The sequence below is a fragment of the Ctenopharyngodon idella genome, chromosome 3, assembly GCF_019924925.1.
Source record: "Ctenopharyngodon idella isolate HZGC_01 chromosome 3, HZGC01, whole genome shotgun sequence".
Lineage (NCBI taxonomy): Eukaryota > Metazoa > Chordata > Actinopteri > Cypriniformes > Xenocyprididae > Ctenopharyngodon > Ctenopharyngodon idella.
The window spans coordinates 40,387,934-40,414,439 of NC_067222.1; the positions used below are offsets into that span (position 1 = coordinate 40,387,934).

At 37.8% G+C, this 26,506-nt stretch overlaps 1 protein-coding gene across 2 annotated transcripts; it reads right to left on the bottom strand.

Moving 5' to 3' along the window:
• Window positions 1-25,770, bottom strand: gmip (GEM interacting protein). Of its 2 annotated transcripts, XM_051886103.1 has the most exons (21): window positions 25,498-25,770; window positions 23,854-23,947; window positions 22,523-22,616; window positions 22,325-22,388; window positions 18,959-19,084; window positions 17,492-17,556; window positions 14,554-14,661; window positions 14,376-14,456; window positions 14,131-14,292; window positions 13,813-13,950; window positions 11,752-11,942; window positions 11,043-11,149; window positions 10,889-10,951; window positions 10,720-10,806; window positions 10,485-10,645; window positions 7,026-7,202; window positions 5,424-5,561; window positions 3,929-4,131; window positions 3,522-3,849; window positions 929-1,031; window positions 1-680 (listed from the first exon to the last, which is right to left on the bottom strand). In XM_051886103.1, the coding sequence occupies exons 1-21, from the start codon at window positions 25,544-25,546 to the stop codon at window positions 100-102; spliced, it is 3,120 nt and encodes a 1,039-aa protein (XP_051742063.1). In that variant the 5' UTR covers window positions 25,547-25,770; the 3' UTR covers window positions 1-99. The 2 variants fall into 2 exon arrangements, with proteins under 2 accessions (XP_051742063.1, XP_051742064.1); XM_051886104.1 differs by lacking the exon at window positions 929-1,031 and having other exon boundaries at window positions 433-680.
• Window positions 25,771-26,506: the final 736 nt, after the last annotated feature.

Below are 26,506 nucleotides of genomic sequence, written 5' to 3' on the forward strand. Positions count from 1 at the left end.
CCAAATTCTGTGGCTTTACAGCCTAAAATGGGATTTAATCCAGTGAATTTAAGGAACCCCATCTGTGAAGTAAACATATTAGTTCTGCCTCAGTCAGTGTCAAACAAAATGGAGCTGCTCGCCCTTCCCCGAATCACTGCGTTTTAGCCTTAGTCCAGACAGAACCTTCTGTGCTGTTCTCTCCTCCGTCGGATGCCTCCTCAAGGATCGGATCAGGCGCTCTCTCCCCCCCAGGGTGTTGTTCGATTGGTTGGTATTTCGTTGGTCTATTTGGCCCACATGTTCTTTGAATGAAGAAGCTACTGCTTTAACCCCCTCATCCGAAACCGTCCTTTTTACCCCTGCGTGAGGTGCAGTCTGACTCCCAGGGGTGTATCCAGTCTTATTCTGTGGGCCAGGGGTCTCGTGTAATCGTGAGTGAGTTTTTATGGGGGTCTCAGGATCAGGAGAGGAGCTGCGGCTGCTGTCTGCACTTCCTGACACAAGTCCTTCCACGCTCCCAGAATTGTCCTCGTCCTGCGACTGAGAGCCTGCTTTGCGTAATTGTGCTCCTGCCGAACCCTGTCGGTAATACTTGACTGGCTGCCTGCTGAAGTGACCCCTCGACTGAGTTTGTAGTTGACTTTCTGCAGCCTGCTCCAGATGCCCCTGAGGAGATGCTGTCGCCCTCATAGCCAGGACTGGAAGATGTACAGAACAAAATGAGCCATTTATTCACAACAATATAATAAAACAAAACTTTGCATTTGAGTTGTTTAGTATCAACAAGCGTAATCAAAATGTATCATTTACACTACAAAAATCATTTGTTTGCTTATGACAACAGGAAGCAGAAAAAGAATCCGCAATGCCACAGAAACACAGAGCGAAAAGTTTGCGCAAGCAGCCAGCTGGCATTGAATTTTAATGTCTTTTAAAGCCCGCCTACCTGCTCTCTCATTGGCTTCTGGGCTCAGCTGGTCCATTGCTTCATTGGATGATGACTTGTCAGAAATATAACCCTCGCTTGAATCTCTCTTGATAGTGCGATTCTGTTAAAATGATAAAAATTCTGAATGTAAGTTGACTAGAGAGCCATTAAGGCAGAAGAATCATTTAGATTTTTCAAGTATTATATTGTAGATAAAGTGTCAGTGACACATTTAAAAGATTTATAATGTAAACGGGTTACACAGACTATCGCTTAAAAGTTTGGGGTCTGTAAGATTTTAAGGTTTTTTTATTAAGGAAATTAGTATTTTATCAAAAGTGATAATAAAAATTAATAATCTATTTCAAATAAATGCTTTTCTTTTAAACTTTCAACTCATCAAAGAAAAATGTATCATCTTTTCCACAAAAGTATGAAGCAGCACAACTGTTTTCAACATTGATATTAATAATAAATGTTTCTTGAGCATCAAATCATCATATCAGAATGATTTCTGAAGGATCATGTGACACTGAAGACTGGAGTAATGATGCTGAAAATTCAGCTTTGATCACAGGAATAAATTACATTTTAAAACATATATTCAAATAGAAAACAGTTATTTTAAATTGTAATAATTTACAATTACAAATTAATTCACAATATTACTGTTTTTACTGTATTTTTAATCAAATAAATGCAGCCTTGGTGAACAATATAAGAGACTTTAAAAACATAAATAAATCTCACAGAGACCCCACATTTACATTTATTATAATATTATATATCTGCCAGTCAGTGCTGGTAATATTAAATGTGCTGGTCCAGCCCTATTTGTAAGAGACTACTAGCCTACTAAGACAATCTTAATCTTTGGAAAACCTGCTAATCAGAAATTCTTGTTTAAACTGTTCTAGTTAGACGAGACTAGGCTAATAGCTATTATCATCCTCCAGGCTTTTCTAACAACTTGGTGAGGAGCCCCGGCACTGACTAAAAGCACAGTGCAGCAGAAGTAAGACTCTGACATAAGCACAAGCACACAGGCAAGCAAAAGTAATCATCACAGAATAAGCGTTTAATCCCTCCAGGCCTTTCCACGGGCACGACGGGACAATTCAGGCCCAAGCAGAGCAAGAGCGGCTCAAGCAGATCAAGATGAACTCTTTCGTCCGCACGAGCACGTCCACCTGAGGTGAGCATTTAGCATCGTCATGACAACAGGCAGCTTAAAGCACGGACTGCGTTTATTTGACTTACACCGTGTCTTAACCAGATGCGACACGCGATGAAAATGATCTTTTAAGATGTTTTGTCCTAACCAGCCGCGGCGGCGATACGCGAAGAGCGACACGGGATTTTAGAAACGGTTTCTGTTTCTGCGACGTTGTGGCTGGAACCACAGCATCGAAACAATGTCTGATTATGAGCTTTATTTAATCTTAAACGCGTCTAATGTGAGTTTGAATGTCATTTTGCATGACTATTATAGCCGTACTGTCTGGGAGCAGCAATGGATAATTCACCTCAGATCTTGAAAATACATGAAAGGAAATGAGAACGTACAAAGTGTAAACTCAAGTGTATTCTATGACAAAGATTGTTTAAGTCATTTAGCATGCATTTTTAATATTAGTAAAATGGTTTTTATATTTATTATTATCCATTTCATTGCGAGTTAAAGTCACCATGAAATCAAAATGGACAATTTTTAATTAATATATTTTATAATATAATATTTTTGGATTTATTAAAAAAAAATCATGTGCCCTAGTAATCTTTAATCAAAATAACTTCCCCTCCATCTTGCAGCTCATCTCTTCTTTTCTTTGATGACGTGTGTACTGGCGTGAGGGCGGGGCAACCTGTCACTCATATGAGATCGACCAATAGCAAACCCCAACCATCCAATCAATTCCCCATGGACAAAAACAAGTCCCGCCCTACATTTTTTCTTGTTCCAGAAGCCGTTTCACTTGAATATGCATCACAATAGGGAAGAAAACACTTACCCTGGGAAGTTCGTATTTACAACGTCAAGTGCGTTAAAGTCACTTTCGTCAGCGCAAGATGGCGGTGTACCTTCTCTTAATTTTTTTAATTAGGTTTTTTAACTCTACTTCTAGAAAATTAATAACAAAGAATGCACATCAGGTAAGTTTTGCTTTTTTGTTTTTATTTAATTTATGAAAATTTACTATCAACTAGAGACGTTGCATCCATACGCCATGTTTCTCACTGACATGCCCCCAACTCAGAAACTCATAGCAAAAAAAAAAATCCTGAGTTTCCCTACTCGTAATTACGACTTTTATGGTGCCATTCATGTGCATTCAACTCATAAATACGATCTTTCCGACATGTCTTGAATGCACCAACTATCACAACTTCAGTTTCATGCCGATTTTAAGTGCGCTTGCAGAGAGAGAGAGCCCACCCACATGCTCTTCTGATTGGCTGTGATATTTTATTGATATTGACGCATCTTATAGCCATGTCGTGTCTGGTGTCCACAAACAAACTGCTTCTCGCTAGGATCGCATCGCATCGCGTCTGGTTAGGTGTTAGTGTGGAGCTACTGATTGCGTGAAGTCATGTTCTTATTTCCTACCTCCAGTGAGCGTGGACGTTCCCTGGACGCGGCTCCGGGGTCCTGTGAGGAACTGCTGGCAGGAGAAACGGGACATGTCGCTCTGGGTGGGGTGTCTGGGAGGGGTGCCGTGGGAGGCGGTGGCGGAGGTGTGCTGGATCTTGTTGCGGAGCCGAATACTTGGTCATAGTGTGAGATCATGAACTCCACGAGAAGAGCCTGATAGCTGGTTTCCAGAAGAGCGATCATCGACACGTCCCCCGACACCAGGGGCCGCAGGAGTGTGGGGCCAAACACGATGCCCAGGTTTCCTGGAGACATTTTGTTGTCTTCGTATTGTTCTGCCACCCTGAAGAGAAGAAAGTGAAGGATTAGCAGCAACCACGTCATTTAGATGAGCTTTAATGTAATTTAACACAGGATGGTACCTGTTCAAGTGGGCCATCATGTGCTGCACTGTGTTGTAGTTACACAGAGGCAATCGACCAGTTAGCTCTCTGAGTTTGACCACAATACTCTCCACAATCCCTACAGTTTCGGCAGCATTGTCCTTTTCACTAAGCCTCTGAATCTCCTTACCCGCGTTGATGAATTCGTTGTAAAGGTCGAAGGTGAGTAACGGCTCTGGAAGCTGTGAAAGAGGAAGACGGGGTGTTGGCACCATGCGGGGTTTAATCCCAAAATATGCTTTAAGTAATGAGAAGATTACTGTAAGGTCCTTGCACACTGAGTCCGAAATTTTCATATGGTTTTTTCGTATTCATCATCCTAAAAAATTGTCAAGCGCAGAAACCTTGCACATCCCAAATCTTGTCTGATGTGTATTAATTAATCCGTTGTGAAAAAATTAAAAATACAAACAATACAAAATGGCGTATTCAAACAGTGATTTTGTTGTCCTCTCTCTTCTTAAAAAGAGAAAAAGAAAGAGGAAATATTGGGTCCATCCAATCCTGAGGTTACGTAGAGAATAAGGAGAGTCCCACCTCCTTATCAAGGAGCTGCGGGATTATCCCGTGCGATTCAAAGTTTACTTCAGGATGTCAGTGACTCAGTTTGATGCTTTGCTAGTGATACTGGAGCCACATATTTAAAAGAAGACCACCAATTTCTGTGAACCAATTGATCCTGAACAGAGACTGGTAGTATGTCTAAGGTATGGACACACACAAACACACCAAACTGTGGCATTGGAAAGGTGCGCGTCAGGCATTGAAACCAGCATACATTAGGCTAAACACCTCTCAAAATGCTTGCTATGGATGCAAAAAATGCAGAAAATTGAACCAGATCTGAATTTTTTAATGACGGACGAATGTTTTGGAGGTAGTGTGTAAATGTGATTGACACAAGGTGAGGTCGTATTTATTTTTTAACGTATGAAAATTTCGGACTCAGTATGCAAGGACTTTAACAGTGGAATTCCTTTTGAAAAACTACATTACCCATGATTCTGTAAAATAATCAGAGAATCACAACAAGCAGATGGCATATTTTGCAATAAATGTAAAATATATTGTTTCTATATATAAATCTTTAGCTCAATAGTTTTGTATTCGTAATATAGTAATATTTTAGCTTGTTATTCGCAATGCTTCATGGGATTGTAGTTCTTTCCCTCATAAGAAGTATTGTAATTTTGTCTTTTTGCCCAATTTTCAAATACATTTTTTTTGTTTCAAATAAAAGTTTATGTTGAGTACCTCGTACCTCGTAGCTGGTTGGTTTGGTTCATGGATTATAACTTTTCACAAAGACTTTTTAAAAATCCCTATGGGAAAAATTAATGGGGAAAAATTCTTCCGGAAACAAGGCTGCTGAAAAAGTAAGCGGGCACTGTTGTGCTCCATTTCAGACTAGATTTTTGTTTTACTTGAACTTTACTTGAAAATGTGAACTTTACACAAGAATCCTTTTTTTTACCTCTTTGAAGAAGTGCTTGAGTACGGAGGTGATGTCATGCGGTGAGAGGTCACTAAGGTCAACTTGGTCTTTCTGGATTTCAAAGGCCTGACATAACTTCAGAATGCGAGGTTTGGAGCCACTGATTCTGTACACTCCCTATATACAGAGACAAGAACATAAGAGTGAAGACAACTAGAAGAAAATATGATTGTTTGCTTGTCCATAAAAGGCTGAGAAATCTCATAGTGTATGATGGGCACAGACTCCATTTTAGCTTCCTACTATGATTTCATCTAGTAAGAGGATACCAAACATATCAAAGTTTGATGTACGGCTGCACGATAATGGATAATCATGATTATTTTGCTCAAAAATTATAATCTTAATTATTAATCACAATTATTATTATTTATTATATTATTTTATTATATTATTTGAAGATCAAATATATATATTTATATATAATTTTATATAATTATATCACCATGCATGTGCATGGTTGCCAGATTAGGAAGATTACAGCCGCGTTTCCACCGCAGGAACTTTCCCCAGGAACTAGGGTTTTTGGGGTTGTACTCAGTGTGTTTTTAACCAGGGTCTAAATGAAGCTCTGGGTAAAAATTTCCCCCTCGGAAAGTCCCTGCTCACGAGGTAGTACTTTTTTAAAGTTCAGGAACTTTCAGGGGTGGGACTTGGGCGCTGAACATGCTGATTGGTTGAGTTCACACAGCATTTTGATTGGCTGACTCCACGCAGCATTTTATTTCAACCACCATTTTCTAAAAGTCTGTTGTGGTGCGTGCAGTAAGTTGTTTGCTATTCGAATCAACATTGGAGTTTAAAAATAGGACCAATGGGCCGACGACAAGGTTTAGGCTTTATTAAGCTTATATAAGGAGGACGAAATCCAGCGGGAACTGGAAAGTCGTACACAGTCCTACGTCACCAGACTTAATCTTCGTGGTACATTAGACTGCGATAGAAACTTAAATAGCAACAGGTCTGGGGGAAAAAAGTTCCTGGGACAAATTGTTCCGGGTAAATTTGGTTGGAAAGCGTCTAAAGTAAAACACTGGGCAGAAAATGTATCCTTTTGAGAGAAAAGTCCTGTTTGGGGGATTTATTTCCTTGACATCTGGCAGCCCCAAGAAGGAAAGATAATAGAAGCTTGTGACCAATGCAAGTGTCTAAATAAATGTAAAAAACAACAACAAAATGTTTTCAGGACAGATAATCAGCGGGGCAAATATAGTGACGATTATTTTTAGAAATCAGAAATTTTTAGGAAGCAGAAATCGTTATCACAGCCCTAGTTTGTTGTGTTCAGAACAACTTTAAAGTCTGGTAGTGTGTGCTCCTCAGTTGTTTAGTGTATGATGCCCAGTTTTCCTCTGTAACCATTTACAAAGCCAGCAAGTGTATGATGTCTAGTGTTTCAAAATCTTTTCATAGTTTAAAAGTTGCCTAATGTATTCCAGCCTTAAAACTAAGAGCATTAGTAAAAGTTGCCTTAGGAAGCACTAATAATACAGATCGGTGTTAAAGTGAGTCAACTACTCAAGTTTCTTGTCTCTCTCTTTAAGAAATTTTCACAAGATTAATGTTTTGTTCTATTCGTACCTGGACTCCAAGAGCCCTGTTCTCAATCTCTTCGGTGCAGCGCAGGACAACGAAGGGCACAGAGTCTGGGATCTCTCTGGGCAGCAGGGAGAACTCCATCCCAAAGATGAATCCCCTCCTGTGCTCACACTCCATCTGGCACACCTCCAGGCACTTCCTGTGGACTGCAAGGCCACACTGGCAAGAGAGTAGCAATAGTTAGTCTGCCATGTTCATCCATGGCTCTTTTCTTTTACTAACCAGTCATTTAACTGTCACTTTCATCACACTACTTACAGCACACTTATTTATATGATTATATGATCGAGTTAAGTTAGCTTTACTTAAGTGAACAATAGAGCACAATTCTATTCATTTTTCTTCATAGAGAAATTGATTTTTTGTGGTAATGTATAAACCTTTCAAAGAATGACCAACCATGGGCTGCTAAAATATGGTAAAAATTTTTTAGGCCTGGTTTCACAGACAGGGATTAGATTAAGCCAGGATTAGGCCTTAGTTCAATATGTAAGTAGCTTTTATAAACATGCCTTAAAAACATACTGTATGAAATACTGTATGTCAGTGCAAGCTGCTTTCAGTTAAGAAAGCTCAAACATGCATTGTTTGTCTGAGACTAGGCTTAAGTCTTGTCTGTGAAATCGGGCATGTAACTTTTAAATATTCATGTTTCATTTTTGAATTCCTGGTGGATAATTACACTTCCAATAATCCTGATGAGAAACATCACCTATCAGACAAATCACAGTTACAGTGAAAATGGGAATCACAGCAAAAAAAAAAAAAAAAAAAGCTCACCAGCGTCCTTCCACACTTTTTGAATACACAATGTAAAAGATGCGAATGATTTGGTCACCTTAGGGGCCGTTCACACAGAATGTGTTTTTGCACATGCTAGATGGATGCGTTTGACATGTCTTGTGACTTTCGCAGTTTTATGCATGATACAGTGTTTAAAATATGTGGTGTCATCATGAAATCAAAATGGACAATTCCTGTTTTTTATGACATATTGCAGTATTTTTCCATGCACTTTTTTTATGTTTTAATTCATGTGTTCTCATAAACTTAAATCAAAATAACTTCTCTAATGATGTTTATTGGTGTGAGGGCGGGGCAACCTGACACTCACATGAGACTGACCAATAGCAAACCACAACCATCCAAAAACCTACATTTTTTCTTGTTCGAGTAGCCGTTTCACTCTGATATACATCACAACAGGGAAGCAAAGGCTATCACTATTACGATTCATAATGACTTTAAAAGTAGTTCAGATATAATTTTTTTTTTTTTTTTTTTAATTCACTGCCCTGCGTCTTGCATTTTTTAAATGGACAACCATTCTGTATGAACGGCCCGTTAAACTCTCAATCAACATGTATTTCTGACCTTCAGTCTTTTTTTTTTTATAGTGAATGACTTATCGTTTGAGTACATAACTCTCATTATTAATGCTTCAGTAGTAGTAGTAGTTAATTCATTAATAATGTTGATTAAACAGCCGTTTTCCTTTGTTGTTTTTCAATTTTCAAATGCTTGGAATCAAAGTTTGCAATTTATTTTGGAGCTGGTTGGATTGGTGCATCACTTAGGCCCCGTGTACACTAAAAACACAAACGTTTTGCTACCTCGAAACCTCGAAAAACGCCGGGTTGCGTTTCAGTATAAACGGACCAAAACGGAGACTTTTGAAAACGATGGCGTGGTTTTCCCACGTTCGTTCTGCGTATCCTTGACGACTGTGTAAACAATAACATGGAGACTGACCTGAGCCTGAATGGCTTTGTTGTCATTTTTAGCAGCCAATGTGCAGTTAAACCTTGCATTTTTTTTTTAACACTGAAGCTACCTACATGCGCAAGAGGCAACTGTTTACACTTGTACGCGCATACCCAGTGTGCATGAACAGTCATGTGACATGCGTTTTCGGCCATGTAGTGTAGACAGAGATTGTTTCTGAAACGCTGTGGAAACGCCAGTGTAGACGAGGATCGTTTTCATTTTAAAACGCTGTTTTAAAACAAAAAAGGCACTAGTGTAAACGGGGCCTTAGTACTCCTTAGGGGCCGTTCACACAGAAGCGCTCTTTTAAAACGTATTTTTAGAATGCTGTGTCATGTGGGAGACGCTGCAAAAGACACTAGGCGTGAGTGTAATGGTCAAACACGCGTCTAGCTCATTTACATAGAGAAACGATGGAGAAAAAAGGTGCAGTGAAATTGTGTTCTTCACTATGGGGAGATTTTTTTTTTATAGCTGTGAAGAAAATTAATTTAAAAAAAGTACTACCCAGATCTATAGCTGTAATAGAATGAAAAAGGACAACATATACTGCAATGCTCAGGGGCCGTATTCACAAAACATTTTATCTTACCACTAAGAGTTCTCCTAAATAGCAGTAAAAGTTCTTAGCTAAGAGTTTTCTCTTAAAACCTATTCACAAAGCTGCTGAGACCAACTTTTACTAAGGAATAGACAGAAGTCTTAAGCTAAGAGTAAGGGCGGGGCTGACCTCGTTGTTATGGAGTATACACACAGTGATTGGCTGATGGGTGAGGAGTCAGCGATTTAATCATAGAAATATTGTAGAATGAGGTGTCATGTTTCCATATTCAAATAAAGGTTTTAAAATGTAGGCTGTGTCACTAATTAAACTAGTATATGTTCAGTTAATTGTCCGCCTCTTGGATCTCTGCATCTCAAGAGATTGCAAAATTCAAGCAACAAATTATGTTTTATAAACAAAGTTTGGGAGGAACATATTCAAACGGTCTTTCTAATCAGCACGAGAAGAGGAATAAATACACAGACGAGAGCTGACTCGCCTATAGTTACTTTGACAGTTTTCTGCATCCCTCCACCACCCCGTCCCTCACTCTCAGCTGGGGATATGGGGAGAACTTTGGGCTAAATTCCAAGCTCGGAGCCCTCGATCCCCTTGGACAGTACACCAAATACGCTTATTATATATTTTATTACTCTATTCAATCATTTGTAAGTGTGAACTCATGAAAACCACTGCCACAGGTAATCGGACAATATTTATTTATTTGTTAAAGATTTATTTTTGGCGCCTCATCGTAGATTCAAATCTATAAATCAAAATGTATTGCATTTATGAAGAAAAAGTTCAGCACCCAAGGCTCCATCGCTATTGCCTCAGTGGTGTACAGTGTCTTTGGGTGGATTAGGACTGTTTGTGATTTGGTCTTAGTGACTTAGGAGTCCTCTTTATTACTCCTAACATTTTACAGATTTAGGAGCTAGTTTTAGCACTAAAATGCTTTGTGAAATAATCTTAGAGCAAAAATTTAGGACTCCTAAAATTAGGACTGACACGCCCATTATTTTTAAGAGTTTCTCCTAAATCAGCGATTTACTTTTAGCCTTAAGATGTTTTGTGAATACGGCCCCAGATCTTTAACTAAAAGCCACAGGCCCTTATCCGACACTCACCTCCTCACACTCAATCCCGTTGACCAGGATGTAGTTGTCACATTGCTTACACTTGACCATCTTGCTCTTCATTTTTCTCAGTCTGTGGGTCAAGGCGGCACGTGATGCAGCTCGTGGTTTGCATGACATTCCGTTGCTATCAGATAAACCCTCTTCGCTCTCTGCACACAGATGAAGAAAAGTCAACAACTGCATTGTCTGCCATTAAAATGCAGAAAGGGCAAAAAAATCATACCTGCTTCTTGCAGAACGTTCTCATCAAGATCATCTGAAGACATGGTTCCTGTGGAGGAGGCCTTGGGCAGCTTACGGCTCCCATGAGCTTCAGAGAGGAGAGATATTAGTAACTCATTTACAATACCTAGGTGGGACAGTAATAAAATGTTGCAAGAGATTTTTTCTACCTGGACTGGACAGTGATTCAAGACTTCCTCCTGTGCTGTCTCGGTCACTGTGGCCAGGCCGTCCTGTACATCAATAAATAGCATGAAAATGTTCAGGTTCACTTCAGCTGGACGAGTTATATACAAGAAAGTTTATGACAGAAATCAGACGTACGGCCATCTACTAAACTGCTGCTGTGTTTCAGATCATCTGGTAGCGCATAAAAATCTTGTTGGTAACTCAGAGCAGTGCTTTGTTTACGCCGACCTGTTTGTGGGGATCTGTGAAATTGAAAGGGGTAAACAGATGTGTGATGGTTATACAGAAATTCAACTCAAATGATGTGGTCGCATTTGAAGTTAATACACATAAATGAGCTTTAGTTGACTGCAGATGCTTTGAGACAGAAATCCTTGAGCTATTACAGGCAATTGAAATAAGCTCACCAAAGCTGCATTTCTTTGATCAAAAGCAGTGAAACTGGTCATACTGTTAAATATTATTACAATTTAAAATAACTATTTGAATATATTCTATAATGTAACTTATTCCTGTGATCAAAGCTGAATTTTCAGCACCATTTCTCCAGTCTTCAGTGTCACATGATCCTTTAGAAATCATTCTAATATGATGGTTTGATGATCAAGAAATATTTCTTATTATTCTGCTTCATATTTTTGTTGAAACCGTGATGGATTTTATCAGGATCCTTTGATGAATAGAAAGTTCAAAATATTTATTTAATAGAAATCATTATAAATGTCTTTACTGTCACTTTTGATCAATATAATGCATTCTTCCTGAATAAAAGTATTCATTTCTTTAAATGAAAAAAATCTTACAGACTGCCTACAAGTTACAAGATATTCTTGTGTGCCCTCACCTCCTGCTTTGGGGGATGAACTCCTGGAACATGAAGTTCTGGAGAGGCTGGTCGGGCATGCCTTTTCCCAGGATGTACTGCAGGTAGGGTTCACCTGGCTCACAGGGCCTGCAGGTCAGCTCCAAGTTCTGGTAGGCCAGAGGAACCGGCTCAGTCTGCTGCCGCTGGTAATAGAACATGTTCACCGTTGCCTGACAGAAGATTAAGACAGAGTCTTTGATCAAGAAGCCATGGATGAATATACAAATATAAGTGTAAACTAGATACACTGAACATTTATAAGTAGTGCTAGCCAATGCAAAAGTCATCGCTATGCAGCTGAGTGGTTACTTAATATTTCATATCAAAAGAGCCCACTCTCTACTGTACTGGCCTCTGTGGCATTTTTGTTTTTTAATGATTAATAGACTTTCACTCTTCCCTTCGTTTTAAGTAAAGTATGTCATGTGGCCCTGTTTACACCTGCTGCCAGTTGCATAAACATAGCCAATATGTTAAGACTTTGTCTTAAGTACTAGTATGACCAACTAGTGATTAGTCATGGGCAATCAGTGTTACTTTTTGGTTTCAAATTATACCATTCTATGTTTTTATGTACTTGACTTAAAACAGTAATGAACAGTCTTAAAGAAAAAAATGTGATGACTAACTTGTAAGACTAGTCTTAGCAGTTTATGCAACCAGCCCCTGGTGTTAAAATGTGTTTTGGTCAATCGGATCACAAGTGGATTACGCTAAATACTGGTGTAAAGGGGTCTAAAACATTTAGAGTTTGTCGACTTTCGCCACTTCCAGAGGTAGTCGAAAACGCATTTGACCGGATTGCTTTCGTAGTGTAAACGCTCATGTGGTCAAATGTGTTTGAACAGCCACAAAAAACTGTCTACTCACTGCCTACTGACCTAATGCATAAACATAATGGGACACGCGCTAGCCAGATGGGGTTTAAACTTTGTCGGCTGAAGACTTGGTATGGTTTGAAAACGAAAAATGTACCAAGCACAATGTTCTCTCACCATTCCTGATTTCTAACACACAGTGTTTGCCGTGGTCTTGCGGCTATCAGAGCAGAACGAAATCTGCTGCTGTCTGTATGTTTTTCCGTCATCTCCTTTTGAGTTCATATGTAAATTGCAAAAGAATATTTCATCCATTAGATCGAAAGATCTGAAAAATCTGAAAAATCTGAAAAAGTCAGTGAAGTATGGCTAAATGCTGCTCCATCTGAAAGCCAGAGGGCGCTCTCGTGCAGAAACTCCAAACATGCCCTGCAGAAGTACGATTTAACGCACGTCATTACAGGAAATCCCTATGGGCATCACACTATCGCTGTAGCTGAATAAACAGAAGATTGAAACGCTTGATTAAACATGACTAATAAACACACGACTATGACAATATATGGTTTATCTGAGTTCTTCAAGTCTTCGTTCTTGGGTATTTTCATGATAATAAAGTATATTTATAATGCAATGCTAATCGACATAGCCTTTATCACTGTATAGAATACTATGAAATAATATGTTGTGTGTCTTATTCTGTGTGAGAAGCCACATCATCTCACAGAAAGATGTTTTAAAACACTCAACTGATGTTATGAAGTTAATTTGGAGTAAAAACATGTTATTAAATGTTGTCTTTTGTTGGTGCATAAATGCTTATCATGTTTGGAAAGATGTTTGACGCATTTTGCTTTTTCAAATGCACTTTATAAGCGACTTAAACTCGCAGTGCTTTCAGATGGAGCAGCATTTACTACTGATCACAGAGCCGTGCTTCACTGACAAGCTGCGCATAAAAAAAAAATAGTCACAGCTGCGATTTCATAATCGCATAAGCGTGATTTGGGGTTAATTTCGATTAATCGTGCAGTCCTCCCTTCAATAAAATCAGGACAGAAGTGGTCGATAGTGGTCAAAACAGACAGATTAAAATAGCAGGTATAAATGGGTATGTGTCTCCCTCGTCTACTTGTGATCCGATCGACTAAACGTTTCTCCATGTATAAACATTTACTTTTCGCCTTTTAGCCTCCCAGTCTATCTCTAAAGGTGAACCCACCTCTTTCAGCACAGTGTCTCCTTGACAGATGAGCTTGCGGATGTGGACAATGATTTTGCGCTTCACCTTCTCCAGCTCTTTTTGATGGTTGTTTGCATCAGACACACACTGCTTGTACAGCGTCTCAGTCTCTGTAACCTACACGGTAGCAAAGCACAGTGATAAATATCATATTGAAGTGATAATTAACATGGCACATATTTATACTTTTGGTTATCTGCATTATTAAAACAAGAAATACTCTGAAATGTTTAGGGTGCATTTCATATGCATTGATGATAACATATATGATAACATGAGCCATATACTCAAGATGACCTTAGTTTGGGCGTCATCTCTGGACTTCCTCCGCTTGTCCAGGGTCTTGTTACCCCCTGTCTCCTCTTCGGCTTTGGCCGTCATGGCTTTGGCCTTCTCCAGCTCCTCACAGCGCTGCAGGTATTGCTGTCGTGCCCTCTTCAGTGCAGACACAGCATCGTTCTAATCAACAAAACGTATAAGTCACATTACTGGAATGATACATGAATACACATACAGTATCAACCTCAGCACTAAGAACTGACCATCCTCTTCTGTTCTTTTGACCACTGCTCTTTGAATTCCCGTCGCCATTTGTCGATTTCGTTCTTCTTAGCTGAGAGAGCCTTTGGGATAGATAGTAGAACCCCACACGTCACATATTATATGTTACAGATTTCTTGCATTTGTCATAAACATTGATCAAGATGGATGTTTGTGCACCTGGTAGCAGCGCTGTTGTATGAGTTCAGCAGTTTGTTTGGCTGATGTGCTGCTTTTGAGATCATTTTCCAGGGCCAGGGTGTAGATATACTGCAGAGGCATCATGTCCTGTGGAGTGTGTCCGAACAGATTTAACAGCATTAACGTGGACTGACAGTACACAACACGGTCCTTATGCAAAAGAATAGTTGCATTAGGGTGTTTGGTAACTTTTGGCTTTTTTTTTTATGTCCCAGGGACAGGTTTTTATTAAATTTGATAATTTTTTCCCCATTCTTATATGAAAGACACATTTAACATATACATATATATATATATATATATATACCTGAATTCACCCTGTATATCGCTATTTTTATTGCCAATGTGTGAACAGCTTGTAACAAAACTTAAAAAATTAGACATTTCCAGACTTCCTAGATTGTCTATGAAAACCAGAATGATTTTTATGTGAAGGACTCAGGACGTTTTCGCCTGGAAAATCGAACGGATGTGACGTTTACGCACGTTCCCGAGAGCCTTTCTTCCCTTTTGACACATGAAATGAATGATTATACAGTGTTCAGGATAATGTCGAAAGAGCTATTTTGTACTGTAATGCCAATGTGTTTGTTATGCAAAGAAAAGGGATTAATTCAAATAGTCTCACATATACGTTATAATCAAACTATCATAACAGTAATTACCTAATTTGTCGACATATTGCCTGTGAGCTTGTGCAAACTTTCCACATTGCTATGATCAGATGTTTTTTTAACTCTTTGTTTATTTTGTTATTAAGAGGACGGTGAGCAGCAGGCACCACATATTTACATGCATATAAATGTCGCTCTCAAAATCGTGGACGGCGTCAAGATGTTGGCAAAGATATTTTTTTTTACTGCGAAGAAGAAAGAAAAAGAACTTCGTCGTGTGAGTATCGGCAAAGTCCCTTTAAGACAAGTCATTTCACTCGGCGGCCATCTTTGAAACGCCTCTCGGGCATGCAAGTGCAGCTCCTATCTCTCTGAATGGGGAAACAACAAATTCTCCAAAGCTGTTTGCCAAGCTTTCGATTAAATTTCATATTTGAAATCACCAATGAAATCTGACAACAACTGTCTCATAAATTTTGTTTCTAAACGCTCGAATCATGACAAAAAAAAACAGTATTTTTCAGGCTGGATCAAGCTAATGCGCATGCGCAGTCCTAAATGCGCGTCTCTTGTGTCTCATTTCGGAGGCGTATGTCTGACTGTTTCTATAGGAACCGGAGCTTCTAACGGCCGTTGCAGTGACGCGATGACTTTACCAATCTGCGATTGGCTCTTATTTAGAAGGCGGGACTTATTCCGCCATATTGCGCGTTGCACTTTCTCCCATTAAAAACAATACGAGTGACGCGTCTTGTGTTATTCTATAAGAATGAGCTATCCGCTATCCAGAGAGAGAGAGCAGATTAATTTAATAAATAAATTTTGCGATACAGTGCAGTGTTTTGGGAAGAAATGGAGAAGGAGAAAGTGAAAGGAAAGGGGCTCTATTGGGGGAGACTAAATAACACCGCCAAGCGGCATTTAGAGAAAATGCCTGACATTAACAGCATCGACCCGTACGACCTGCCAGCTACAGAACTGACGAAAGACCCAGAAGCACCACCTGTCACTTATATATATATAAAATATTATATACTATAGTAAGGTTTTAGAGCATTATTTTAAATTCCCCCGCGACGGGACATAAAGCGCTTAACCTGAAAAAGCTTAATGTGAAAAAGCTTAACGTGCCTTAATTTACTAAGACAGTGTTATTAATGAACCAAACTTAGTAAACACCATAATAATAAAGCATAGCCTACTACGGACAGAAAACCAGATGAGCCCAGAATATGAACGCAGCACATTTAATTACACGTGTTTTCCTCCCATAAAGAAAAAGACAGTGCCATTAAAAGACCAAACTTAGTAAACACTATACTAATAAAGCATAATATACAGAAAAATTGGTTTGTGCCGAATTTGATCTTTTAATATCACTTATAGGCTACATTAAGTGACGTTAAACGTTTTCTTTATAACAGTTTTCTGAGGAAAACGCTCGTGAATTTAAACACGTTGCGTTCACATTATGGGCTCAACTGCTTTTCTGTACACAGTATTACATAGTATACTTTATTAGTAGGCCCTATTATGTTTACTGAGTTTACTCTGTTAATATCACTGTCTTTCTTAGTACATTAAGCCATATTAAGCGTTTTCTTATAACGGTTTTCTATGGGAGGAAAAGGCTTAACGTGTTATTAAACGCGTTGAGATCATTCAGGACTCATCTGATTTTTTTGTTGGCCTACATAGTATACTTTATTAGTATGATGTATAGTGAGTTTGGTCTGTTAATATCACTGTCTTAGTACATGTCCCTTGGCGACGCTTGCCGGTGTTATTTAGTCTCTCCCGATAGAGCCCCTTTCCTTTCGCTTCCTCATTATCCATTTCTTTCCAAGAAACTGCGGCGTATCGCAAAAATGCAAACAAATATCACGCTATTTCTCTCGGTCTCGCTGTCAAAGTAACCATGGCAACGGATAGCGTATCCTGCTAATATGGCGACGCCTTCCCGAAATGCAACGCGAGTGAAAACGCTGTGACGCAACCTTCTCATTCTCTATAGTCTTTGGTATCGGGTCCTTGAATCACATTCAGCCAAGTTGCTGGCTGTAGTTCACTTAACCGCCACCGGTGTCGCTAATAACAAGGATTTCCTTTCATAAAAAATACAAAAATGCTACAGAATTCTCCAGCATGAATGTATATACACTGCTGAACATTGTTATTAGAGGAATAAACTAGTTGGAGTTTGATGTTAGAGAAAGTTAGAAAAGTCCACAGAGCCAAACATGCCAATATACTGAATACACTCTCATTACATGTTTTGCATAGACACACACACACGCTTTTACCTGTTGAGCAACACATGACTTGGCTGCATCTGCTGCTCTCATAATACTCTTTGCAAACTCTTGCTCTGCAAAACAAACAATATAATTGTCATAATCATATAATGCTCAGATTCATAATGGTGTCTATTATTCCACATTTTGAATATTTGCAAAATTGACATATGTGTAGAAGGAAGAGGTTAATAAGCAAAACACACCAAATGGAAAATACCACTGATAGAAATAGTTTGCATCTGTATTGATGGACACACAACAAAGTGCTTCAAAATATCAATACAACAGTGAGTGGGCATTAGGTGACATAACTGTATCGGGCCATAATCCATTAGCATAACAGCTCAATGGAAAAATAGGATATTCAACATCACTAATTCCAGGAATACCACACACTGGGTAATGTACTGTATGCTTTTCCTCTTCTGTTCATTCATTATTATTTATTCTTGGCATTGTCTCTGTTATATAGCCTATTCTGAGTTTACGCACAGTCTCTTATTGCTCTTGCCATTTATCAAACATGCATCTTCATGACTATGTTTCTTAACACACTTAAGTACACTTTTAAAAAGTATACTTTGTAAAAATGTCAAATTAAAAGATTTACTTTAAACAATATTTTAAATTATATTTAATAATCTTTTGTTGTGCATATATTTTGATGTGTTGACTTACATGTTAAGTAACTGATTATCATTTTAACTGTAGTGTCATTCAGTATTACATTTAAAAGTCAAATATTTTAAATGTACTAAATTGCAACTTCATCATTACAAATATGTAATTACAAATATATTTAAAGTAGTGACATACAAGTTTCAATAGAAATGATATTAAAGTATATCTTAATGCTTGTCAGTACATTCGGCAGGATAATTTAACCACATTTCAAAGACAGTAAATTACAATATAAAGATGTGTTTAAGTCCTACGTCATTTGATGAAAAACACTAGCTAATTGCATTTAATATAAATGTAAACTATAATACATTTTCATTTAATTATTAATAACATATCTGAAAACATTACATTCAGTTCACACTTAAGTATATTTTTTTTAAAGCATATTATTTCTGTAATAAGTACTCTTTTAGAAGTACGCTGAAGTGTACTTCTTTTTCACCAAGGGTAACCTATCAATAACCTTCCACTAGAGGGTGCTGTGAGAGATGAAGTGTTAAAGGTTACTTCATCCTATTACAGGTGTTGTTCAGCGCAAGTCATATTCTCTCAGAGATCCAAATTTAGATTCTTATGCTGTTTCCAAGAAGAGGTTTCTCGGCTTCTCTTCCAGGCAGAAACGATCTATAATTACTGGCAAACAAATCCAGCCTAAACATAATGTGTCAGCACACTGAAAACAAGTCTAAATTTAAGTTTTCTGACAGTTGGATGTATGTTCCTCTATGTGAGTCCTATGACTATTTGACAGACATTAGTGTAATCAAAGCTTAAATTTAAAGCACTCACCCAGGCTGATTCTTTTGTCCATCCAGGTCAGCAGGTCTTTGGCATAACGGCACCACATTTTGGCGTACTGCAGGGCAAGCTCCACGCCACCCTCGCAGCGACAGAGGGTCAGGTCGGCATCCTGGGCTGAGGCGGAATACATCAGCATCAACGGATTGTATGCATGCCTTACTCTATGCAAACTAAACCCCGCTCGGGACTAACAGAGGCTTGTCCTCAACCAGCTTTAATGATCCTGTAGTAGGCTGTCACTCATTACTCAGAGAATAAATCTCCTGTATCTTCATAGGATGTAAAGGCAAAGCTTTGGAAAAAACTCAGTTGCAGTACATGCCCAAAAAAAAAAAAAAAAAAAAAAGCAACTTAATTGTTAAAAACAATGTGGATAAAGGTGATAAATGAAAGTGTCGGAAACAAGCACAGAATCATAACATCTATGATAGTCAGAAGGAAAAGTCGAATCCCTGTGACTTTCCAGCACAATATTCCGGATTGGTAATTCAATATCCATGCAAAATGCCTGTATAGGGAGCTCCTGGGCTCGCTCAGTAGTGTCCAAAAGGCTTTGGGTGTGTGAGGATTTCACAGAGACAGAGACAGTTCACCCTCCCTCTGTCTGCTGTCTCCTCCCTGTGTATTAAATGCTAAAAATCTGATCTGATCAAAATCTCAGAACTAAAACCCTGAATTCCTCCAATTTCTGTTGGAATGCCTCTATCCCACTTGCATCCTGCCGTACTTCCTGGCTTGTCATGTTAAAGCATGTGTGTGTGTGCACCTTTGGCACAGAGGGGAGGGGAAATAATCCAGGACAGTAGCAGACTGAATAGTGATGGTCTTTAGATTAGGGTGGGGTTGACTTCCTGATATAAGGATATAGATCTCTCATCATTACTTTACGATCTTTTAAACACACTCTCTGTCATCAAATTCAGTTTGACGTTACTGTCACACATATTGTTAATGATTTTCTCAGCACAATTGTACACACAGGTGAATCTCATGGCAAGAACATATGCAAGTCATATTTCACCCCAAAATCAAGAAAAAAATATATATTAAAAAAAATCTTGTAAAACAATTAACCTATTTTTAAAAACAATATTTTTTTGTATTGTGACACTGTAATACAATAACATTACTGTGATGTGAAAAAATCTCATTCTCATTCCGTAATGTGAAAATAAATCTCATTCTGTGTCATTACCATGATGGGAAAAATCTCATTGTCATCGATGTGAAAAATATCATTCTCATTACCATGATGCGAAAAATAGAATTTTCTTTACAATCATGCAAAATATTCTCATTACCATGGTGCAAAAATATCATTCTCATTACCATGATGTGAAAAAATATTACTCATTACCGTGATGCGATAAATATCATTCTCATTACCGTGATGCAAAAAATCTCATTCTCATTACCATGATGCAAAAAAATCTCATTACCGTGATGCAAAAAATCTCATTCTCATTACCATGATGTGAAAAAATCTCACTCATTACCGTGATGCAAAATATCTCATTCTCATTACCATGATGTGAAAAAATATTACTCATTACCGTGATGCGATAAATATCATTCTCATTACCGTGATGCAAAAAATCTCATTACCGTGATGCAAAAAATCTCATTCTCATTACCATGATGCAAAAAATCTCATTCTCATTACCATGATGCGAAAAATCTAATTTTCTTTACAATCATGCAAAATATTCTCATTACCATGGTGCAAAAATATCATTCTCATTACCATGATGTGAAAAAATATCCCTCTTTACTGTGATGCGAAAAATATAATTCTCATTACCGTGATGCGAAAAAATATCATTCTCATTACAGTGATGCGAAAAATATCATTCTCATTACCGTGATGTGAAAAAATATCAGTCTCATTACCGTGATGTGAAAAAATATCAGTCTCATTACCGTGATGCGAAAAATATCATTCTCATTACCGTGATGTGAAAAAATATCATTCTCATTACCGTGATGTGAAAAATATCATTCTCATTACCGTGATGCGAAAAATATCATTCTCATTACCGTGATGTGAAAAAATATCATTCTCATTACAATGATGCGAAAAATATAATTCTCGTTACAATCATGCACAAATATCATTCTCATTACCGTAATGCGTGAAAATCTCATTCTCTTTGCAAAACAATTATGATACATGATTTAACTTGTAAAGTAAATTAGAAATATTTAACATTATAGTATTTGGCATAAAATTGTTATGTTGTACAAAATTGTACAAAATATAATTTCTTTTCCTTTTCATACTACTGTCTTTTGAAACTGAGGTGAAATATGGACACTTCTTTGTGAGATTAAACCACCCAAACTGGTGAATCTAAAAGGAATATAAATGATTCAATATGATATTTAATACGAAACAAAACAATAAACTCACAGTTTTCTCCAGGGAATTCATGAAATGTCTCTGCTTAGTCAGTCCATTTGGCTGATCAGATTGCTCACAGTGGGGGACAGAGAACTAGGCTAAGACGGCATAGGAATAAATTGTTGATACTGAGGTCTGTCTCAGGTGTACGTAATGAAGATGATGTGTTTTGTGAGTACAAGCGAAGGGATTGCCTCGAAGGTCACCATGCGGATGTTTTATTTAAACTTTGAGTGTTAGCGTAATCCCTAATCTCAGCTAGCAAACAGCTATATGCTCACTGAGCAAGCAGGTCTCGCCAAGGTAGCACCCAAGGAAAGATGACATCAATATATTTTAATGCAGCATAGCTATTACCTGGTCAAAATATATCTCATCTCATCTTTGTTACTCATCCCTTCTTTATAATTTATATTTTATATCTATTTTTTTTCTACTCCAAATTTTATATAAACATCACAGTTCTAATGCTAACATTCTTGCAAACATTGACTCTCCTTCCCATCTCTTTATAGTTCTTAGAGAGATGGATCAGCGGGAAAAACAGAGAGCAGCTGTCTGCCTGTTTAATCTGCTCTCTAACCCCCGTCCGGTGCTAATCTTGTTAGCAAGGGGCAATTAGTCCATGTGGCTAATTACACGTAAACAGTTGCAGGTTGAAGAACAGAGATTTAGTGGTGTGACATGATGCCTCCGGGCCTGATCAGTCACTCTTGCTTTGCTTTGCTCCTCTCAGATATCAGTGCTGTGTATTTCCGAATAATGGCCAGAAGACTATACGTCTTCTGTAAGGTTCAATATGAATCTGACTGGATGTATGATATTCATTCTAATATTTATGTGAGCATAAACAAAGTGTGTAACACAAATCTCATTAGTCCTTCACCCTGTTAGTCTTCCTCCAAATGTCCAGCAAACAAACACTCATACACAAGGATCTTAAAAAGGATTACCAGATATGCCTCCATCCTTTTCCTCCTCTTCACGGCAGATCTTCAACGACTCCACATCTTCACCCTGGAAAACATGCAGCTTTTAATATATACTGTAACACGCTCTTGCTTGAGAGAGATTGTTGAACCCAAAAGTATGAAGAAATATGAGTATATGAGAAGAACAGTGGGAACAATGATTCATCAATCATGTCTCACTGTAATATCGTCCAGATCAGCATTGAGTGTGGTGTCTGCCGAGGTGTCTGTTAAAGACAGTGAGTCTGCTTCTTGTAGAAGCTCATCCACAGTCCTGAAAAATCAAATCAACAGACACAAGGATATTAAAAAAGAAACATGGCAGTTCTCACAGAGCTAAAACAGCTGTCATTTATTTCATTCAAACTGTTTTTATATTCTTAAAAATAAAGGTTCTTTATTGGCATTGATGGTTCCATGAAGAACTTTTAACATCCATGGAACCTTTCAATTGGACAAAAGGTTCTTTATAGTGGAAAATGGTTCTTTAGATCATTAAAGAGTTAGTTTACCCCAAAATTAAAATTATGTCATTAATTACTCACCCTCATGTCGTTCTACACCTGTAAGACCTTAGTTCATCTTCAGAACACAAATTAAGATATTTTTGATAAAATCCAATGGCTCAGTGAGGCCTCCATTGACAGCAAGTTCATTTCCTTTTTCAATGCCTAGAAAGCTACTAAAGACGTATTTAAAACAGTTCATGTGACTACAGTGGTTCAACCTTAATATTATAAAGCGACAAGAATATTTTTTGTGCACCAAAAAAACAAAATAACAACTTTTTTAACAATATCTAGTGATGAGCGATTTCAAAACACTGCTTCATGAAGCTTCGAAGCTTTACGAATCTTTTGTTTCAAATCAGTGGTTTGGAGCGTGTATCAAACTGCCAAAGTCACGTGAACTATTGAAATTTCGAAACACTTATGATGTAACGAAGCCTCGTTTACTGAAATCACGTGACTTTCACGCTTCGAACCACTGATTCGAAACAAAAGATTCGTAAAGCTTCGAAGCTTCATGAAGCAGTGTTTTGAAATCGCCCATCACTAGATATTGTTGAAAAGTCTTTTTTTTTTTTTTTGGCGCACAAAAAGTATTCTTGTCGCTTCATAACATTACGGTTGAACCACTGTAGTCACATGAACTGTTTTAAATGTCTTTAGTAGCTTTCTGGGCATTGAAAGTGTTAATTGTCTTGCTGGAAATGCAGGCCTCTCTGAGCCATCAGATTTTATCAAAAATATCTTAATTTGTGTTCCGAAGATGAACGAAGGTCTTACGGATGTGGAGCGACATGAGGGTGAGTAATTAATGACATAATTTTCATTTTTGGCTGAACTAACCCTTTAAAATGTTCTTCACACAAAGAAAAAAATGGTTCTTTTAAGAACTGCTCACTGCAAACCAAAATGGTTCTTCTATGACATCGCTGCGAAAAACCCCTTTTGGAACCTTTATTTTCAAGACAAAAATTTCACAACAGACTGAGAAGGTCTACGTACGAGCATGTTAATGACAGATCCAAATTAGCATCAAAATCGCGTAATATCTCGCTGTAACGCTTGGTTTCTGAGTGACGGACTGGGGTACCACCATCTGAAATAGAAGAACATGACGTCATGATGCCACATGGGATTCTTTGATTTCAATGAAAATCCGATTCTAAAAAAGGTTTTTAATACAAATCTTTGTTCATTGGTTTTGGTATTATTTGTAGCCTGTTATTACTTCTGCAATAATGATAATTTAATGTAATATATAATATGTGAAACATGTACAGTGTAAAATAAAACAAGATAAATCATGACAATACACTTCTTTGTGAAAAAGGTGGTTGATTGTGGTTAAAGTACATGAACTTTTGCATGAACTGGAACTTAAAACTAGTGTAATAATTAATGTTACTGAGAAAAGTGCATTTGACGTCAAGACAGGAAGCCACACTACTGAAATTCACACAAAAGTTTTGTGACAGAAGCAGTAAAAGAAAAAGTGGCAAGAGTGAGCCAGACTTGTTCATTTGCACAATATTAATATAAAGTATTTATAAATCACCTTTCACAGATCATTTCATTGGATATTTTAAAGCACAGGTAAATTACGACATTGAATCAGATCATTTAAAGTTTAGACAGTTTTTACTTATCATGAACTCTCTGAACCCTTGAATGCACATCTCTAATTCTACTGAAATGGCTCTAAACTTGCAATGTGCCACTCTTGTACTGCACTAAGAAAATGTCACCGTCAATCTCTCTCTTTCTCTTTTCTCTGTGACATGCACCATTTAGGTCAACCACATCCTGTCTAGGTTTTGTAACCTGCTCTGCTACAGGGACAATAAGGACTTGTTTTTGATCAAGAGATTAGTTCAGATGTATGGATTATGCTTTTTTTTTTGTTTCTCCATTTTGCTTAACAAAAAAAAATCACCCACCGGAAGTCAAAGTCATTTCAAAGATGGCACTGTGGTTACACTGTCTGTTGGCATGTTATGCTGTTAGTTGTTATATAGAATGATAAATTCTAATTCTGACACTAACTGCAAAATGATATTGTATCATATGACACTTAATGTGGTTGAAACGAGAAGCACTGCAGCTCTTACAAATGACTTGAAACCAGTGCATGTGACTTCCTCCCACTGAGGTCTTATTAAGGTTGTTTATTTCCACATCCTGGACTCATTAAAGTTATATTTTTTATGTATTTATGAGAATTTCTAAATTGAGAAAGAGAGACTAAAATAAAGTTAACAAAAAACTTCCCAAAATGCCATGTCAAAAATAAACTCTTGGGTTGAGTTATTTTTTTTTTTTTTTCATTTACCGTTTTTTTTTTTTTTTTTTTTTTACATGTGGAAAGAAACAATACGACACCCCTAGATGCAGTAATTTTTTACATTTGTCCAATAATGCAGAGTACATGAAAACTTCCTTAGAGATGCTGCAACTTTTGTACAAAGGCAAAATGGACAAGACAGGAAGTGCTCTGATCATGCACTGAACATCGCATGCTACACAAACACACAAGCACGCACATGCAAAGAAAGAGAACAAGATAACTAAAAAATTACACATATCCAGCATAAAGCTAAGTTTTGGTAAAACAAAAACACTTTTCCTTCAATGTGTGTTGTAACTCACCCTGAACTTTTGGTTGCCTCAGCTGTGCAGTCTCTGCTACCTCCTCCATCTAGTCCTCTACTGATAAACCAGCAGCTCACAAGAGACCTTGTTCGAGTTGTCATCCAGCACTTAGTCCATCCACCCCAGCAGAAGATGATTCTGTCAGAATCATCACCTTTCATCGAACATCGATACAAGACATGAAGACGGTGTAGGGTTTGATAACTGTGCTCTCTCTTCTCTCACAGCGCCACTTCTCTTCCTCTAAAGTGGTGGTTGGCCAATGTTCTTTCACCATCGTATGAGGAGGAAGTTTGTCTCACTATCACTCTCAGACACACCTAACACCCCCAACTTCTGCTAAGGCCTGAGAAATTGCTGGTAATTTGTGGCTGCATTTGTCTTTCCCCCCACCCTTTTTACAATTCTTTGTTTGTGGCCTATTAAAGGCTCTTGAATTTGCAAATACTTTGTTTGTGCAGCAACTTTGATTAATCTAATCTTCAAACATCACTGCTATTATGTTACTCTGTATTTGGCATAAAATTAATACTAAATGGGAAATATTATTAACTTTTATAACTACAGTATTGGGGAAAGTTACTTTTAAAAGTATTGTGTTACAATATTGCATTACTCCCTACAAATTGTGTTACTAGTTGTTTTTTATGGAAAGTAACGCGCTACATTACTTTTGCTTTTTTTTCCTCATCTGGGCTGGGCTTACTTGTTTGTTTTTTTAATAACAAAAAAACAACTGAATGTTTTATTTTTGGCAAATATAAAGGTCCTTTGGGACAAAAGTGAAATTAATAAACCTCAGACTAAAAGGAAGGCAAATTCAGGCCTGTGCAGTAGAGGGTGGGATCATAGAAGAATAGGACGCAGGAGAAGAAAGTTAAAAAAAAATGTCACGCCCACGGACCGTTGGCTGATGCATATGGCCAAAGACTATATAGTGGTGCAGGTATGACATCACTTTGTAGGCCAAAATGCAGAAGTGAGTTAGCATTTTAGCACTTCCGGT

Bases quoted from the DNA above. Each gene is read 5' to 3' on its own strand.
- gmip (XM_051886103.1), bottom strand. From the start codon at position 25,546: ATGGAGGAGGTAGCAGAGACTGCACAGCTGAGGCAACCAAAAGTTCAG. The intron at 11,150-11,751 runs GTGAGGGCACAC...TCAATTTCACAG, and splicing joins TTCATCCCCCAAAGCAGGAG to ATCCCCACAAACAGGTCGGC. The intron at 5,562-7,025 runs GTACGAATAGAA...CTCTGTATATAG, and splicing joins ACAGGGCTCTTGGAGTCCAG to GGAGTGTACAGAATCAGTGG.